At 33.2% G+C, this 20,255-nt stretch overlaps 2 protein-coding genes across 37 annotated transcripts in view; one reads left to right on the plus strand and one right to left on the minus strand.

Annotated features, from left to right (window-relative positions):
• The window catches only part of Ppfia2 (PPFI scaffold protein A2), a 453,020-nt gene extending 438,547 nt beyond the window's left edge, over window positions 1-14,473 (plus strand). For 21 of the 36 annotated variants that reach the window (XM_026391435.2, XM_077799253.1, XM_026391437.2 and 18 more), the window contains 5 exons: window positions 1,071-1,168; window positions 6,599-6,774; window positions 8,063-8,131; window positions 10,823-10,982; window positions 12,168-12,226. In XM_026391435.2, coding sequence (XP_026247220.1) covers window positions 1,071-1,168; window positions 6,599-6,774; window positions 8,063-8,131; window positions 10,823-10,982; window positions 12,168-12,226 — 562 coding nt within the window. Of the gene's footprint in view, window positions 1-1,070; window positions 1,169-6,598; window positions 6,775-8,062; window positions 8,132-10,822; window positions 10,983-12,167; window positions 12,227-14,444 lie in introns of those variants that run through there. The other 15 variants (XM_026391438.2, XM_077799256.1, XM_077799255.1 and 12 more) reach the window with 1 other exon arrangement.
• Window positions 14,474-17,533: 3,060 nt separating this feature from the next.
• Acss3 (acyl-CoA synthetase short chain family member 3) overlaps window positions 17,534-20,255 on the minus strand; it is a 166,165-nt gene continuing 163,443 nt past the window's right edge. The window contains exon 16 of the mRNA XM_026391412.2: window positions 17,534-19,303. Within this exon, the coding sequence (XP_026247197.1) occupies window positions 19,235-19,303 (69 nt within the window). The 3' untranslated portion in view covers window positions 17,534-19,234. The remainder of the gene's footprint in view (window positions 19,304-20,255) is intronic.

A 20,255-nucleotide genomic window follows, 5' to 3' on the forward strand; every position in this document is an offset into this window, starting at 1 on the left:
TCTAACATTTACATGTCACCTGGTATATATATATATATATATATAATTGTGTGTAATTTTTAACACTTAAATTTTATCAATAGCTAATGATTGTGCTTATAAACCTAGAGATTTTTTTTTCCTATCACACTGCCATGGATCTTATATCTAATAACACAAAAATCTTCTAGTTTCTTCTCTCTGAACATCACTAAAGTCAGGATTTTCTTTTCATACTCATGGCTGTTCCCCCTTAATTGGTTTTCCTATCCCCTGGGATTACCTATTTTCCCCATGTCCTTTTTTTGCCATGAGACCTTTCTTCTCTAAATGCAAAGCTCTCCTGGAAACTCCCCACTCTGCTTATATAACAGTGTTCCTCCTACATCCTGGCCTAGGTTTACATTCTGGAGGGAATGCCTCACTGTCACAACACCTTTGACATTCATCAGCAAGCCTATGTTCGTGATGCTGCAACATTTTCCTTAATAACCATTTTCCTGCTACCTGATCTTTTAAGGATCAATTTTCTGCTCTTCCTTTCCACATAAAGTCTCAATATCTGCTGACTCTTTCTCCCCTGTAATACTTGGTTATCAGAGTTGTTGACTGTTCCTTTTCCTATTTTGTTCTCTATTGTATTAGTGAAATTACTCATGTCTTGTGCTTATTTTCTCCTCAGCTTAAAAACAGGGTATCCATTTCTAACAATTTTCCTTGTATCTCCTTCAGGTGACTTTATTTTTTTTTTTTGTAAATGAGTAAAATATGAATTTGTTACCACATAATGTAGAGAGAGCTAAATGGAAGGCAAAGACGTATAGATGAACAACATGACCCAGGTTATTTTCGAAGCTGTATTTCTTATTTTGCAAATAATTTTTTTCCTCTTTAGAAAAAAAATGCTTTGTAAGCATTGTGTGCCTAGGATAATTATAAACTTATTTCTTTTCAATACTAGAGTACTGAATTGGAAATCTAATTTATCAACCAGATGCCCTAAGAAATTGTGCATAGTGTTGCCTAGTATTCAGCAAAGGAGAGTCTCCACCTGCTGAGTAAATTTAATGTGTTATTTTTTTTAATAACAGAACAAGTTTACAGTATGGAATTATGTGCTTAAAAAGGTTGAATTATGACAGAAAAGAACTAGAGAGAAGACGAGAAGCAAGCCAACATGAAATAAAGGGTAATGTCTGTCTTTCATATCGAATTCCTTTTCTCTGATGTTTTATGTTTTCTTTCTTTCTTTTTTTTTTTTTGGTATATACATTGCAATGGTCATTAAACAGCATACCTTTTTGGTTAGAAGTGTCATTGTCATTTGTTTTCCTAATTATAACACAGGAAAGGAAATTGTCACATTATAGAGTGAATATTTCATTTGGGACATATTATTGATTTTTTGAATGGAGATTTATCACTCTGGACCTGTTAATTTTGTTTATATTGAAAATATCTCCATGCAGATGTTTTTGACAAACTTTTAATGGAACACTGTTGTTTTGATTCAGAGAAACATGGATATTTACTCTTTATTGCAATTCTACTTTGACTTACATAATTTAAATTTTCAGAACCCCAAAATTTTCTTTTGGATTATAATTACACATATAGAAGTTTTTCCTCTAGAAACTAGCAATAATTTTAGCCGAGCATGATTTTAGGAACATTTATTAATTGCTGCAACTACTCTGTATACAAAACTGGTTAATTCAAATACCAAGAACTGCATATTGCAAATGTATTGATAAGTATTATATTGAATAATTAAACATTGTATTAGTTTTGTGTTACTATAACAAAATACCTAAGGCATATTAATTTTATTTATTTAATTTTTGGGGATACCAGGGATTGAACTCGGGGGCACTCAACCACTGAACCACATCCCTGTCCCTTTTTTGTATTTTATTAAGAGACAGGATCTCACTGAGTTGCTTAGTACTGTGCTGGTGCTGAGGTAAGCTTTGAAATCATGATCCTACCCAGCCACTGGGATTACAAGCATGCATGCCTGACCTGAGGTATATTCATTTTAAAACAAAATGAGGTTCATATATCTCCCTTTTTGGAAGACTGAGAGTCCAAATACCATGGCTCCGGACTTTGCAAAGGCCCCCTTGACTATGTCACCTCAGGGTGGATGACAATGGTGGGAGCGTAGTGGTAACAAGAAATCACATCACTGACATGAAGCCAGAAAGTTGGGCGGGGGGTGGGTTGTGGGGTGGGGTACTTGCAGGATCAAGTTTCTACAATCCCTCCTCTCCAGAGAACTACCAAGATCACCTTCATCCCTTAGGAGGGCAGTGCCCTCAATGGACCACAGGCCTCTAACTAGGCCCTACCTCTGATCCAAGCTTCCAACACATGAAACTGAGGAACACACTAAAGCCATTTCAAATATAGCAACTATCTAAATGTTGAACATCTTCATGTGCAGGGGGAAAGAGGAATAGAGCTGGAGTTGTGGCTCAGTGGTAGAAGCACTTGCCTCCCATGTGTGAGGCCCTGAGTTCCATCCTCAGCAACACATAAAAATAAATAAATAAAAATAAAGATATTGTGTCCATCTACAACTAATACAAAATTAAAAAGAATACATTAAATTTTATACTTGTTAATGATGACTGAATGTTCCTTATTGTTGTTGAAGGACAAAAATTAATTAAAACTTAATTTTTGGACATAAGAATAAGTGTCTATTGACCTTTTTTGGGTAAAATTTATCAATCCACTGAAGTTGCTTAAAGGAGGGGGAAAAGGCTTATTAATAGAAATACAACCAAAAATTATTTAGGGTATTTTTTAATATTAAATTACTTATCTTTCATCTCTGTTTGCATTTTCTCTTACCTAAAAATTGATACATGCAGGCATTTCATTAAATTCAGTAGGTGTTTTTATGTCACATTACCTATTCAGTGAGGCCTGATTCTCTGTTTTTATCTTAACATCATTTGGGGACTACTTTCGATAAGAACATATTTTACATGTTACTTCCTCTTTCTCAATATTAAAATGTAGCACCGTTTTATTCTTTATTTAAGGTCATCTATTTTAGACTTCCAAAATTAAAAAGTAAATTAAAAAGTAATTCCGAAATTACTTTTTTTCTGATAGTTCTTAGATGGTACATTAGTTCTTGTGGACCCTGCTTGAATGTATGTTGAAATTACTGGTTAAAAATATTTTTCTGTATATGGTTCATTGAAGAGTAACTAGATACACATGGATTTCTCCTAACACTTCATTGGCTCTTGACTGAGGAGCAAGAAAGTGTTTTTCCACTATCAGAATCGAGTTGTTTGATTTTGTTTCATTTTGGCGACCTAGGAAAAAATTGTAGGTCTTTTTCAGCACATTGTTCTTCAATTGAATTGAAATTTGGAAACTAATGGACCAAAGACAGACTCCCAGAAGGCAGTGTGTATTTGACCTAACAAAGGGTGTTTCAGCTCACAAATAGATTTTGCCAATGGAAGACCACTTTCTAGTTTTCTTCCTGAAGAATTTTTTTCAATTAGATTTTATAATGCCTTGTTTCACCTCATGAAATGCTTCACATATAGATAGATCTAAAAGAGAAGAATTACCCATTGGGCTCTATACCAAATGTTATATATTAGTATTTGGCAATTGCTGGTTAGAGTGCAGCCTTGAGAAAAACTGCCATGATTCACTATGATTATATACAAATAACCTCCATATGCTAACTACCAAAGAGTGAGATCATAAATAGCCTCTATTTCCTATAATTGATCTGGTGGCATTTACAGGAATAACACTCAACTGTAACTAGAGGTCTTGGTTAATATCTGAAGTGTTAATTAACCCTGACCTTAAAAAACAGCTTTCTAAAGTGAAAAAAGTATCAAGAATGTACTAACATTTAATTTGTTGCTAGGAAACAGTCAACACTTATTGTTTAGGTCAAGAGGATTCCTACAGAACATTAAAGTCAAGGCACAAATTATGCCTGAAAACAGGTTTATAGAAAGGGGCTCTGATTTACAAAATGAAAAAAGAGTATGTTGCTCTTCTGAAAAAGTTGAATTAATGCTTTATTTGTCTTTACACACAAAATGTATTATTTTATATATTTGACCACTCTTGATTACAGGCATTACAATGGAAATTTTTATTGACATATATTTGCAGAAAAATTATGGCAGCCTAACATATCTTAGACTACCAAAACATTAACCCAATTCTAGAAAAGAACAAACACTTCTAACTCATAACTCTACCTAGGACAAAGAAAATTGGACAATTTTTAGTGTGTTTTTGATGAAAATATTTCCATTAATCTTTAAAAATAATGTTGAATTTAGTAAAATCACACAGAGAACTGTTGCTGCCACCCATACCTACCTGCCCAGCTTTTAATGTTCAAGTGCAAGATAACCAGTAGTTCAAAGAATCAGTTGCTGTCAAAAGCAGCTGATAATGTAACCAAAATATAATACTAACCAACTCACATCCCATTTTCTGAGGCTTCACACCTCAATCGAAAAAGCTAATGCAAACTCAGAGGAAAACCTGCACTTCAGAACTCATCACGGGAGACCCAGAAAACTTATAACATAAAATTCCCTATTTACTAAAAGTCAATGAGAAATTTGACCTCCTTTGCTTTGCTAAAGACATGGGAAAAGAAAGAGAAAAACCTCTGAAAGAGATAATAAATATCCTACTTCCTGCAAAAATTCATTCTGCTCTGGATGAAATAGGTAGTGGTAAAAAGACTGGGAAGCAGACATCCCTCACCTGTTCTTCATGATTAAACCCAAAGAAAGACTTAGCACCTTTCTTTTCAAATGAGATTATTCCAAGCCAAATCAGGAGTTAAGTAAAGAGATGGGGGTAGATACATCTGTAGTTTTCAGATCATATACAAATGCTTTATCGGCATCATGGATGAACAGAAACAAAAAAAGAGAACATATTTAAGAAACTTCTATTTATGACTATAATGAAGTACCTTGAATAAAACAAATTTTTAACCAATAACAAATAGAAAGGATAGATAATAAAGAGCTATTTAAAGGTAGTGGAAAGCAACTCAGACAACGAGGACTAGAGATCTTGGACAAAAGAGAAAATGCATAGCTAAACGGTAAACCTGACATCCTGGACTGCTTCTTCCCAGTCTCATAGATCACAAGGAGAAAGGGGGTTGAAATTCAGAGGTGCCCAAACTGCCAGGTTTTGAGGAACCAAGAACCTGGAGATAAGCTTGACATTTGTTACAACTTTTCTCCTGAAACATTGGTGAACTCTTAAGAGAAATATAATTGGTGAACTTTTAAAAGAGGATTAGAATTAGAAGAAAAAAAATTTGATGTCTGGCATTTGACTTTAAAAATCAAACAGTTCAGGTAATGGTGAAAAGGAGGAAGATCAGGAGAATAGAATCAGAAAATAAGAAGATATATTCTGCAGTTGACCTTGACACTGTGCTTCCCCTGACCCCAGACATGAACTTTAAAACAACTATAATTACTTTACTTCTTTAATGTTAAACAGAAGAAAACTGAAGCTGGTTCTAAATGAATGCATTAGGACAAATTAATAATGCTTTTGAAAAAAAATTAATATAAAATACTCTTCCCTCTTCCTGCAAATTCTACCTTGATTTTATAGAAAATGGAAATAGGGGAAAGTAAACAGCCAAGGCTGAAAAATGTTTCTCAAAATACTTTTAAGCCTTTTCTGAAAAAAGGTATAAATTTCAATCAGAAGACAAAAATTAACAGGAACACTTACTTTAATACAGGGATTTTTTTCCTTTCTACAAGGAGGAAAAATATTTCAATGTTTTTCATTGACCCATATCCCTTAAATTTTTTTATTTTCTATGGAGCTTTATGGTTCTTCTGACTATTTTATTAGTTTTCATGTTACATTCTGCCAACTCATAATGAGAATAAATAGAAAAGAAATAATAAAATATACTTTTCTAAGTGTTCATCTAAAAAAAAATGAACATATGACATTTCTCTGAAGGTTTTATTTTTAGGAAATAGAAATATAAGTGTTTTGTATCTCAATAAGCTACTAATTTTTCACAAAAGCAAAACAACTTGCAACTTGACCAGTACTTGATTTTTGAATTAGTATGTTATTGGAAATAATGAATTAAAAATACTAGGGTTCAAGTATCAGTGTACTTAGTCCCTGTTACTATTTTACTGTTCTTTTTGTTTTATAAATTACTCTATGTGAGAATAAAAATCATTTAGTGTATATGCAATATTTAAGTAGCAGTTAATAAATATTTCTGATGAAGAACAGATCTTTTGCTGTTTACTCTCTCTGTTATCAAGACACAAATAAGAAATGTCTCCCTCTGGTGGTCAAAACATTGAACTTCAGATGGACTCCTAGGGCTGTAGTATGAAAATAAGAAACTTTGTGACATGTTTCAATAAGTGTTGTTTCAGTGATAGAAAACATTTTGAAAATGACAACTTTGTTTCTGGACTAGGTGCCTTAGGGAGTGGGCCAATTAGCATAAATGTGACTTGGTCGGATACCTGTGGTTTGTTTCAACCAGAAATTGTCTTCACTGAACAAAGTACTACAGGCTAACAAGATGCATCTCTTTCCCCAGATGTGCTGGTATGGAGCAATGATCGAGTTATTCGCTGGATACAAGCAATTGGACTTCGAGAATATGCCAATAATATTCTTGAAAGTGGCGTGCATGGCTCACTTATTGCCCTGGATGAGAATTTTGACTACAGCAGCTTAGCTTTATTATTACAGATTCCAACACAGAACACTCAGGCAAGCCCTTTCGTGCTGGTCTTGGTTAATGTAATGACAAATTTAACTTTTAGAGGAAAAATGTGGCTCTCTGTTCACAATTCTTGTTTTTTAAATTAAACTTATTTTAACTGATACATAAAAACATAAAAATTATACATACTAGTGGGCTAATGTGATGTTTCCATATATATTATACTGTATAATATTTAAATCAGGCTAAACATGTGTATTTACTCAAACATTTATCATTTCTTAGGGTAAAAGTTTCTAAATCATTTCTTCTTGCTTTTTGAACTTAACAATAGCACACCAGAACATCTTGCATCTTTGTAGTTGCAACTTAGTATCCATTAATTAACCTTCCCATTCCCTCCCCATACTTTCTCCAGCCTCTAGTGGCCACAGACTACACTCAACTGCTATGAGATGAACTTTCTTAGATTCTACATATGTCTGAAATCATGCAATACTTGTCTTTCTGTGCCTGGCTTATTTCATTTAACATATTCATAATTCTTAATAAAAGTTAGCTCAATCTTTGAAATGTGTCACTAAGATTTTAATTTCAAGCTACTAGATTTCTAGCCAAAACAAAATCATAAAATTAAACAAGAAGGGTGTTGAAGGTTTTCTAGTCTAATTTCTTCCCTGAATGCCAAATTCCCAAAACAATATCCCTGACAGATGACCATCAGTCTCTTCCTCTCTGACAGGCAGTTCTTTCTATTAAATTGTCTGAATTATGCAGACACTTCACATTGGGTATGCCAGTGATTCCCAAATCCAGATAATTATTTGAATCAGTGGAGTTTCATTCAAATTAAAAGTAATCTCTCCAATCTACATCACAGCTCTCTAAGAAATCAGTTATGAAGGAATAGGGCATAGGGATTTTTAATATCTAAACTGTCTCAAAATGACTGTTGGCCAAATTTGAGAAGTACCTGCATAACTCTGATAAAAATTTATAGTCCAACTTCACTTTTTCTTTTGTTTTGAATATTTCAAAGTTTATATGAAATACTCAATTGAAATAAAGTAAGAAAGTGGGATCAAAGATTATTGATCTCAGAATTAGATGTGAGGCAATCTATCTACTCTTCCATGGACAAAAGAAAATGGCCCTCACTGGTATTCATAGCTAAAATTTGCAGTGACTTAAAAGACATGGAGAAATAAAATCCTCAAGCCCCCATAACAAAACTGCAGTTTGTGATGCATTATCAGAGAAATATAATGTGTGTAATTTTTTTTTTTTAAGTAAAATGTGATTTCATTGATGGTAACTCTAACTTGTTGTCAACAGGCAAGGCAGATTCTTGAAAGGGAATACAACAACCTCTTGGCCCTGGGGACTGAACGACGACTGGATGAAGTAAGTTCTTACCCAATATTCAAAAGGGACCTTACCTGGCGGCACAAAGCCCTGAGTTCAATGCCCAGGACCCCAGAACAAAAACAAAAACTGATCTGGATCTTTAAGAGCATAGGGAAAATGACAGAACCTCCTTACTTTTAAGGAAAGGTCCTTGGAAATTAACAAAATACTTGTTTTGTGGATAGAATCTAAATTTTTCCTCATGATTATCCTTAAAGATCAAATGATATTATTTAGTTTTGGAAAGAACATTATGCATTCATAAATATATCCCTTTAGCACTTGGAAACACTGAAAAGTAATTCGAATAGCAATTTTTTTCAACATGAATGACTAAAATGTTGAGCAATTTTTTAAATTATAAGCAATTAAAACATTAACATTGATTAAGATCAGCTTTTTAATAAGAAGATGCTTGTTTCTTAAATATTATATCTTCTCAGAAAATATTAGGATATTAAAGTGAAAATAATTAAATAAATATTTTCAATAAACATTCTATGTTCAATAAATTAATCTTTTCATTATTTTAGAGATCAATATTGCATTTTCCTTAAAAATAAATGAAATAACATTTAACAATCAAAAGATGTGAAAGCTATGTTCAGTGTTAGAATCCATATACATATGAGATATATATACATACATATATACATATATATATATATATATGTATATATGTCTGAGATATATGGAAGACAGTAAACACATAAGAAACCTCCTGAATGAATGAATGTGGGAGGTATAGTAAACCCTGTGATTGACAGAAACTTTTAGTAGTCCTGAGACTTTTGCAAAATTTTTCTAGAAGTAAAAAGGAAACCTTATTATGAAGTAGAAAATACAGAGATACATAATTCTATGTTGCAAACTGCAGGTGTTTCTTGGCTATAAAAGTAGATGTTTAAAATGATTTTTGTGAATGAACTAAGCAAATCCTAAAATAGGGCAAAAATTCTATATTCAAATGGGCAAGGTAGATGATCTTGATATTATAAAACCCATGCTCTTCTTTATGGAGGATATTATGGTAAATAATATATATTCCATAATCTAACTTTTAATAAATTCATTCTTTTGTCCAATCAGGATATTTATCAATTTTTTATTTTGGGATTTTTTTTGTTTGTAGTTGGCAATATCTTTATTTTATTTTTATGTGGTGCGTAGGATCAAACCTAGTGCCCCTCACTTGCTAAGTGAGCGCTCTACTGAGCCATAACCCCAGCCTCTTATCAATATTTTTTAAAATTCATTTAATACTTAATTGGTTTTAGTGTTAAAAGTTTTTTAGCAGTATTTTTAGTACCTATTCTAAATTGCTGATTCAAAAAGGTAGTCTGATGAACTCCTACATTTTAGAATACAATTTTCTTATTTAAAATTAGAAAGGAATAACCAAATTATTAAAGATCTAGCCTATTGCTACATTCTAAAATGTGGGTTGGCCTTAGGACACTGTCTTGGTAGAAGACAGCAGCCTACATGGGATATGATGTTGCATCCTGAGGGTAATGAACAAGCAGAAAGTTCTGTTAAATAGGATGTGACTATCTGCTTTAAAAGTAGTCAACCTCTTTTATTTATTTTTAAAAGCACAATACATTATTTCATTATTTAAGCCCTATAGTCTCTTTTGTTCAACTTATTTTTTAAAGAACAAAGATAGCCAAACAACTTGCGTAAAATCATAGTGGATTTATTTCTTGGACTTTGCTGATCACATTCATATTCAACTGAAACAGTCTGAGAAGTGCTGATATATCTTTGTGGGCTTTAATTATAAAGACATCTTTTAATCCCATCTCACGAAAAGTGTTTTTTTCTCCCATGACATTGTTGCTTATAGTCCCCATTAACATTCTGTAGTAAACATATATATACTGTATGCTAAGTGACCAGATATAAGGAGTCAAATAAAACTCAACTTATTGGCTAATTTTAAAGCCCTGAATACAAACATTATACGAGTTGCATAATCCTACAATGCAACAAAGGGTTTGGTAGAACTGAGGGATATTTATACTTAAGGCACTAGCTTCTCTAGGAATTCAAAAGTCTGAGAGGCCACAACCATGAAATTGTTTTTTTCTTCATTTACAAACATTTGGAGACCTAAGACAATATAAAACACAACAGTTGAAAACAAGAATGGCAGACATCTTTTAACTAAAATTTGGGTATCAACATGAGGTATTTTAACAATGAATATATGTATTAATTTATTTTCAGTATCCCACATTGACTTTAAATGTCAGTTGGTTAAATTGGTAGTCTATTAAGAATTCCATATAAACCAGGAGTGGTGGTGTACCTGTAATCCCAGCAGCTCAGGAGGCTGAGGCAGGAGGATCACAGTTCAAAGCCAGCTTCAACAATTTAGTAAGGCCCTAAACAACTTAGAACTTGTCTCAGGATAATTTTTTTTCCCAAGATGTTTACTTTAAAGATGCCAAATCTTAGATTCCCAATCACATGGAAAGTCCTATAAACACATTCCTGCTTCAAATCTCCTAACTCCTCATTTTGGAATCCTTTGAGCTCTGGAGATGAAGCATAAGTGTTCCATTTGTATACTCCATGGACTGAGTACAAATAATTTGTTACATGTTTCTAGGCACACAGCTTCATGTACCTGGACTAGTTGCTTTGTTTTCATAACAGCACTTTCTGACTCTGTACCTGCAGACTGATGACAAGAATTTTAGACGTGGCTCAACCTGGAGAAGGCAGTTTCCTCCTCGTGAAGTACATGGAATCAGCATGATGCCTGGATCCTCAGAAACCTTGCCAGCTGGATTTAGGCTGACCACAACATCGGGGCAGTCAAGGAAAATGGCCACGGATGGTACGGATGGTACAGTAGCTTTGTATTTTGGCTTGTAAAATTAAGTGCTTGTTTAGCAAAAGCAAGTGTAATTCTCTAACCTCGCATAGCTTTGTGGAATTAATTCTTTTCTTGAGTTGGTTTGCTCTGCTTGAAATTTACTTTGCTTTCATCAAAAGCCAGACACTTTTGTAAACTGCTAATGCATGAACTCATGGCACTTTATTCATATTTTAAAAATAATTTATAGCATCCTAAAAAGATTGACATTGGCTAATGTTCACTCTAGGAAGCATAAAAGACATCTGCATGACTTGTGTTTCTTTACTCTTCCATTCCCAAAGCAAATAATTTGTTTAAGGTAGAGATTGGATTTGGACATGGTAAATGGCAATTAACCCCACTGAAACCTTGCATGTTTAAATACTGCAAGTTGTGTCATCTTAGAATCCAGATCATCAGAATTTTTACCTCTGACCAAGGCCAGAGGCCTTAAATAAACCAGCACAGTCATGAGAAGAGAATTAAACACAAAGCCAACAGTAATGTCCCAATAGAATTTCCTTCGGTGGACATTAGACTTTTTTCTATATAATCAACAAAGGAAAACAGTCATTCTGGAGAGACAACAGTGAAATTGTAGTCACAAAATGATTTCTGTTTGTTAAACATCAAAGAAAAATATTATAAAAATATTATCTCCTTATTAATCACTGAGAATCATTATTTCTCTTCAAGGTCACAGCTGTTATGGTTCTTAAAAATTAGTTTCAGCATAAATTATCATCTACACTTTTCTTATATGTTATTAATATTGTGGAACATGTTAGCAAAATTCATGAGGAATTTAGCATGATTAAAATTAGCGCAGAAGTTCCTCAATACTTGGAGAAAAACACAATTCACCATGCTGAATTCTCTGAGTCACTTCCACAACCAAAACAGAAGAACCCTGGGGAGCTGTCTTGTTAAGATTTCTTCTAAGGAGGAATACATGACCACTGGAAAGTTCCATAAATTACACTGGGATACATTTCCATTAGCAACTGTGTCTAGAGAAGAGGAATGTGAGTGGCTTACATCTGAAACAAAGAAGGTCTGCTACTATGTTCAGTATCCCTTTAGGCAGAGAAAAGAAATCTTTCTCATCTGAAATCTCGTACTCAATCATCCAAGAACCTCTAAAGCCCTTTTCTCCATTTGCAGTTGCTTCATCAAGACTGCAGAGGTTAGACAACTCCACTGTTCGCACATACTCATGTTGACAAGCCACTCAAAGGAGGCAGCACTGACCTGCTGTGAGTAGTTTCCCTTTGGCTGACAAACCAGCAAAAGAAAAAAAAAAAAAAAATGGAACCTACATAGACTAGTAAATAGGCGCTGTGCCTTTTGGTATGGCCTAGCAGTACAGAGGGGAGATAACCCCTTTGAACTGATAGAGGGGGGAAAGGCATCTTCTTTTTAACTCTCAGTTTGGTATTTCCTATCACCACCTGTCTGCTATGGTTGAAAGGTCTGTCTGTTGGAGGCCTATCATTTAGTTATTACACTCAACTGGTGGTTAACCGTAACGTTTTCTACTTTTCAGAAGGATTTTGTACTGATTCCCATAGCATTTTATTAATAAGATTTTGGCACTTAAAATTTAAACATTTTAAGTGACTATTTTATAATAAGGCAGTCAAAGTAGGCAGATGGGAATTTAAGCAAGTTCTTAAGAGTCACATAGTGGCAGAGAGAGGAAAATGACTTAGAAGTGTTAAAACAAAAGTAGAAACTGAAAATGTTGAACTCTCAATATGTTGCTTTTCAGTGGTGTGATTTATATTTGTTGAAGACAAGCATGAATTTTATTAAATACTTGGAGCCTAGAAGATAGGACCAAAATGAAATTGATTTATAAGAATGGAAGATAGAAACAACCACAAACCTTGTTGTATAACCATAATATGTAGTGTATTTGTGTTTAGATAAATACCAGTTAAAACTACTTCCAAATCCATATAAAATGGCACTTTATTGAAAAATAGTTTTATAAGAAAAACCATATTTTTCCTAGTGTCAAATGTTCACAAATTATTTTGACCTAAAACACAGCTTTATCGGAATACTTTAGAATTTTCAATGAATTAATATTTTGGAAAAAAAAACTTTTTGAAAGCAATATTTAGAATGAAATGTGTGCCCAGGGGTGGGACAGGAAGCAGTACTAGGTACTAGCAGCTCACCTTGTGGTGTTAATTCACTGCTCTTACCCAAAAGCTCCACAATCAGCTGGGCTCTTGGGCCCACATGGAGCTGATATGCTGCCTTATTTGAATCAATTTTGAAACCAATAAAACAAAAAGCATCCAGATTAGAAGTTTAATTTCAGAAAGTACAACCATACCATTAAAATCTTAATTATGGCATATAATTTGGCATATAATTAGGCATGATCTAAAGTATATAATAATTTGGCTGAACAAAAGGCTTTCCAAAATACTGTTTATAATTGATTCTACATGTAATAATTTCCTCGGGAATTGAATATTTCATTAATTCACAAATGACTATTCAGTATGTTCAGTAGTGCTTGCTTCTCAGCTCTTGACTGATGGGTAGAATTACTTTTTAACTATTTGTAATGTGTTCTTTCTTTTTTTTTTTTTTGTGCATGGCATTCTGGTTCATATTTCCTACTTTCTTCCATTAAGTGGGATATAATGGTATTTATTTACAATGAGTAAATCCAGAACAATCTATTTTATTTTGGTGAAACAGCATCTTTGTTATAATTCAGAGCATACTATTTATTGTTTCTTTTGTTTCAGTAAGAATAATTGTGAGCATTTCTTAAGCATATTATGGCTAGAAAGAAACTTTGATGCCATACCACTGTCACAGAGCCTTGAAATCATGTTGTACCTATCATCATTATGTTTTCATCACAATTAAACAAAATAATCTTTTTAAGAGCTCTAAAATATATGAACTAGGGCTGGAGATGTGGCTCAAGTGGTAGCGCGCTCACCTAGCGTGCGTGAGGCACTGGGTTCGATTCTCAGCACCACATAAATGTGAAATAAAGATACTGTGTCTACCTAAAACTAAAGAAATAAATATTTTTAAAAAATAAAATAAAATATATGAACTAGAAAATATAAATCTCTTCCATTGAATAGGTCAACTGAACCCAGTGCATAATTAGCATGCTGTCAAATTTCAGAAGGCATGCCGACATTTTCTGTGACTTCCTTTGTTTATGTTACTTCTATAGTTTCCCCAAAGGTGAGCAAATCCTACTATTTTAATTCCTTGCACAAAAGTGGACAAGATGACTTGATACTGATGTCCACTATGGTTTAGGTCTTAGATGATGTTCTATTCATTACATGGTAGGACCGGTGTGGGCAGGATACATGGATGTGCATCAGAGTAGGGAGCTGGATTCACCAGGCCAGAACCTTTCAGTGAACTAACCCTGTTCATTACGTATTTTAGATGTCGTGTTTTCAGTCTACTCTACCTAAAGTGCACTACCATCTAAGAAGATGAGCAGTGAAACCTCTGTGAAGACCGAATTCGAAGGAAATAATGACAAGTAGTGATTTATTAAAAATAAAATGTGATTCCGGGGGTCATCAGATATCAAATTTGATTAGTTTACTACAATTGTAATAAAATGCTTAAGTCATTTGAATAAGAAGCATCATCTACGTCATAAATTCTGTACAACAGATGCTTTTATGAAATGGAGCCACTTGTTTTTCATGTTGTAATATACTAGGCATTTATGTATTACTGTGTATTTCTTTTTAAATGTGTAAGTCTTATGTAAATGGATATAAATATGATTTTTTAAAAAATAAAATATATGGTTCATGGAGTCTTGAGTGCAAACATTTGACAATTCTAAGTACTGTTTGTATTTTACCATTTCACCATTTTTACAGTTTTTGAATTGTAACAGTCAAATCAATATGTTTCCTAGAAGCATGTTTCATGCTTCAACATGTTTCTCCTTCAAGTCTGTTAATCCTTAAAGCTGAATACCTGCCTCTGATCATGTAAAAAAGAATGATTTAACCTGGAACTGGAGCCAAAAAATGACCTTTAAAGGCAATCAGGGATGTCCTTATCTCTAGAAATAGCACTGTGATGGCTTGATCTCCTTTTCAATACAAAACAAAGCCAAACTGTTTACAAGAGTCAAAAGCAATTATTTAAACAAATTTATATTAAAAAAATCTTCTCTTGTTACCTGTGGACCAAGAAAAAACAAAACAACAAAAAAAAATAAAACACTCTTTCCTAATAAACACATGTTCATTCAAATCCCTTGAACCGTCAGCCCAAACTGGACAGTGAATGTCAACCACAGCAGAGACTGAGGCTCATTTCCACTGGAAAAACAGAACCCAGATACCCTTCCTTTTTGTCAATGGAACAGAGCATTTGCCAGACTCATGACTAATGTTATAAGCTTTTAGCCAACATGGCCTTGTTGCGACTTCCCTGAAGTCAGTTTTATCAGAGGAAATAAACAAAAGGCAGAATGGTTACATATATAGTGTATAAAAAGTATAGAGGAGTAATCTCTTCCCTGTGGCTTTATTTGGTGGTGTTATTGTTGTTTATTCTTTGTTTATATGGAAGATTTCAAAGTAAAATCTATTTAATAATACCATTTATCTAATTGCTGATTTTCTGCTGCTTGATCTTATTAAGCGCAAGACCTGTCATTAGTAATTTCTTTTTGTACTTTCATTTGCTGTTTGCACGTACATTACATTTGTTTTGATGTCTATTTTTGTTTAACAGATACAGTCAAAAGGTAATGGTAACAGAAACCCTCTCCATTGTCAATAAAAAAAAATACTTCCAGTTCTCTGTTTAAGCTTTATTTTCTAGTAACATAAAACTTGACAATTTATTTGAATGATAATGGATATTACTCTTTCAGTTACTCTCAAATATTTAACTTCAAAAGTAAGTCCGCCACTAGAGGGAGTACTAAACTAGCTTATGGACATGATTTTAAATTTTCTTAAAATGCTGGTTGAGCAAAAACAAAGTAAAATATCTAAACTCATCTAAAAATGGGGAACTTGATTCATAAAAATGAAATGTGATATAGATGCTTTGATATTAAAACATTAGGTATAGATTTGCATTTACTCTGATACACCATTGTGATAGGTTTAACTCTAAAGAAATACCTGCAAAATGCATTTATAAAGGGAAAAATTTTATTTCAGTTCACAGTTTTGGAGGCTCCCGTCCAAGATTTGGCAGAGCCATTGCTTTGGGCCTCTGGTGGGTATGCCGATGGCACCTGTTGGTGTATGTGGAAGAACAAACAGCTCACCTCAAGGTCAGGAAGCAAATGAGAGAGGGGGAAAGGGTTGGGTCCCTGCAGCCCTCTTTGTGGTTATGCTCCCCACCCATGACCTAAGGACCTCACACAAAGCTCCTCCTCCCAAAGGTGCACACCAATTTCCAAGATACCACCCTGGGGACCACGCCTTTAACACACAAGTCTTTGGGGGACACTCAGTATCCAAATTGGAAAAACTAGTCAGTTTCTTCTTTTTAGAGATCAGGTAAGATATATCAGTCATTTATAAGGAACCCTAACATATATTGATGCCAAATCCAGCTATTTCTCTCAAAAAAAAGTATAAAATAAGCTGCAATTTATAAGACATTTTCTGCCAGATTCTAAAACCATGTAAAGGATCGACCTTGGAAATTCGGTGTTTTTTGTGACAACAAACATTGTGAATTCCAACATTTCAAATGATCAAATCAGAACCTTTCAAATACAATTTGATATTAACAAAACTTCTTTTTAAAAGGTAAGGCAGGTCTCATTTGGTTACATTTAATATATTTTCATGAGAAAAATAATTAATTGTAAAACATTTTTCTATAGATTTCGAAAAATTTATTTTGATTTTTTCAATTTCTTATAGTATAAAGTGTCAGGAAAAGACCAAAAGTAGATCATACAGAATTTATTTTACCAAATATAAGTATGATTGCATTTTTTTAGTAACATTAAGTTAGTGTTTTTCAAAGTACATTTAATTCAAAATATTTTAGGTTCTATATAGTAAAAGAGTTTTGTGGTCAAGTATTAAACTAGAAAATTCCTTTATTTTTCTACCAAATTATAAGAAGTCTGATGACTTGAAAATACCTTTATTGACCAATTTTTAATCACATGAATTTAATGGCACTTTCTCTGACCCTGCAAATGGGATAAATTTTCTCAATGAGAAATAACTACTTCCTTTGGTCTTACGCACTGTTTTTCATACCCATTTAACTGGAAAATAAACCAAGTTTTCTTGCTGAAATGTCCCTTCACATTTAGTTGCCAGGAAAACAAGAAAAAAAAAAAGTAAACTTTACACAATTCTTAGACCTGGACCTGCCAGACTTTGTAACTTTCTAATGAACAATAATACACCGTCAGTTAAAGAATTTGCTATTTCAAGTTAACTGACTCATGTGAAAAAAAATAAGGAAATACATTTTAATGCTGATATTAAAAATAGTTTATTTATAAGTACTACAGTTGTGATAATTGATAAAATGCATCCAGTAGAAAAGATATTTCAAAGAATTCAGCAACTTCAAGTTATTAAATGTCTATATAGTTAGTTTAATCCTGGATACTAAAGTAATTAAAGTCAAATATATTTTTCAGGACTAACAATCAAGAAGGGAGTTGAAGCAAATAGGAATTTCCTTGGAGAAGCCATTTATTTTGTAACATACAGTCCAAAAGGAGCTAACATTTTTCAGAATGTTTTTATATAAGTTGTAAATAATCTTTACAACAAAAACAATAAACCATCTATTATATCTCACATATATTTCATTCACCTGGATTATTATGTTAGAAAGATCTGCTCTTAATAATAATGTTTACAAAGGACTGAAAAACTGAGAAATACTTTGAGAAACTTCCAAGATTCACTGGGCATGGTACATGTTTTGTGATTAAATGTATAACTGATGCATGTAGAACCCTAAGTAAACAAAATAGCTAATCATCTATTTTTATCTATTCAAGTTGATTGGTATATTACTGTAAACTTACTAAAGACTCCTTTTCAAATTCTTTTTAAAAGGATTAATAATTTTATAGAAGTCTAAAAGGAGAGATGTGTTTGGGCATAATAATTTTCAAATGAATTATTTATTTAAAAATTAGAATTTTCACATGAAACAATGGGTTTTTGATTTCTTTTAAAAATCGGAGGCTCTTACAGTAGGGGATCCTTTTCCCTCCTGGGCCATATTCTGCTGGGACTGGGTAGAGGCTGTTCCCTTGATGGAACAGGTGCTCTCCAGTCTCCACCAAGCCTTATTTTCCTGAAACTTGAGATAAATGGCTCAAACTCACATGAAAAGATCATTGGTGTTATAGTAACTCCTTGAAAAGTCCCTTGATCTTTAACTTAATGAAAAAGCTTTTGGAATTCTTCTTTAAGAGTTTTCCTTGCCATTCTACTCCACTTGTATATCATTTCCTTGATTCTATAGGAAATTGGAGTCATTAAAAAGTACACAGTCAAGTAAGCACCTGAGACATGAGTGAGACTTCTCAGGAGGCCTCATCTCCATGATGAGAAGATGGGATGGAATGACTCTAGGTTCTCTGCCAGACCTGTGACTTCTCTTGCCGAAGTGACAGATGAGCTGAAGGCAGGGCTATATCCCTGGCCACCCGCCTTCCCTCCAGACTCATGTGGCTAGACAGGTCCTCCTACCTAGATAAAATTTGTCCATCTGGATGACTACCTAAAATTCCCCGTTCATCTTATTTCATTTAACACAATGTGAGTATCTGAAGAATATTAGGGCATACTCAAAATTTCTATAAGAAAAAAATTATTTTCTGACCTTGACTTGAATATTTGAATGTAGATCAAAGCTGTGGATTTTTAACTTCAGGAATCATCTATATGAGAGGAATTTTCAGTTCATGTGTTCTGGGGGAGTACAATTTTTAAAAAATCATACAATACATAGATTTTTCTAAAAGTGCTAGACAGCATATGATGAGCCATTTTACAGGCAACTGACAATGATATCAATTGTGTCAAATCAAACAGAAGGTACAGATCCTTTCACTCGTCTTCCTTAGACCACTTTAGACCAAGCTTTACAATTCACATTTCAACTAGCAAGTAATTTCTATTTAAATATTCATTTCTGGAAAACAGCTCAAATAATACCAACTAGACTATTAACTCAAAGTTGGAAAACAAAAAATGTCATGCTGCCTGCTTTAGCACTTCTTCTATGTGCCCAAAAATGCTGGGGTCTTCGATTGTAGGAGTTACCTAGAAAGAAATTCAGTGTCAGAGAAATGCTCTTCCTTGAACCCTTTTAATGATCTTTATAATGAAAGCAATTATATGCAGTGTTGTATTTCTATATCATCTTAAATTATAATACTTCTGTTAAAAATATACAAATGAGAAACTTTGAACTTGATATTTAAAAATGTATGTATAGTCTTTCAGAGTAACAAAATAAATGGTTTAATTAGCAAAACTATTGGTCCTAGGATGGTACTTTCTCTGGAGTTCCTTTTCAGAACCTTTCTGTATATTTCCATAGGGAGTTTTATTTTTTTTTTATTTTTGACATTTATTCATGCAAGTACACCTTACTGCTGCATTGGCTTTAATTAGATATTATTGATAAAAATATGTGTACTTGTGCACAAATAATGTGCATACAAATTTAAAGACTATATCAGTCTAAAGTTTCCTAAAATAATTTTCCCTTCAAATAGAAGACATAATTAGGACATACATCAATTAGAAAGTTTTTTTTTTCATTTTAATTGACTTTAATGATTATTGCTCATCTGCAAGGATTAATATTGCATTCATTAAAAATTATTCAAAATGAACTTTTTCCTCCCAAGTTGCTCTCCACATGCTCCCTCTGATGCCAGACATTTTCCACAGTGTACTTTGTTACGTGGCTTGACAGAGACGGAGCCCTTACCTATTATTCCTATGGACACAGTAATAGCTATGGGATCAGAGGGCCAACCAATTAAAAAGTTTTAAGCATCTCTTACCAACCTCAAATATTTTGCTTTCTCATTCACTAATAACCATTAATGGATAGAATGAAGGAAAATGTACTTTAAATTCAACATGATCCAGTTTCTACAAGTATGTTTTAATTTAACTAACATAATAACTGATAGAAAAATATTTTCACATGGATTCCTGTAATCAAAGCATATGATTTTAATTAATCTGCCTTTCTTACTCA

Source organism: Urocitellus parryii, chromosome 5 (assembly GCF_045843805.1).
Source record: "Urocitellus parryii isolate mUroPar1 chromosome 5, mUroPar1.hap1, whole genome shotgun sequence".
In the NCBI taxonomy this organism is placed as follows: domain Eukaryota; kingdom Metazoa; phylum Chordata; class Mammalia; order Rodentia; family Sciuridae; genus Urocitellus; species Urocitellus parryii.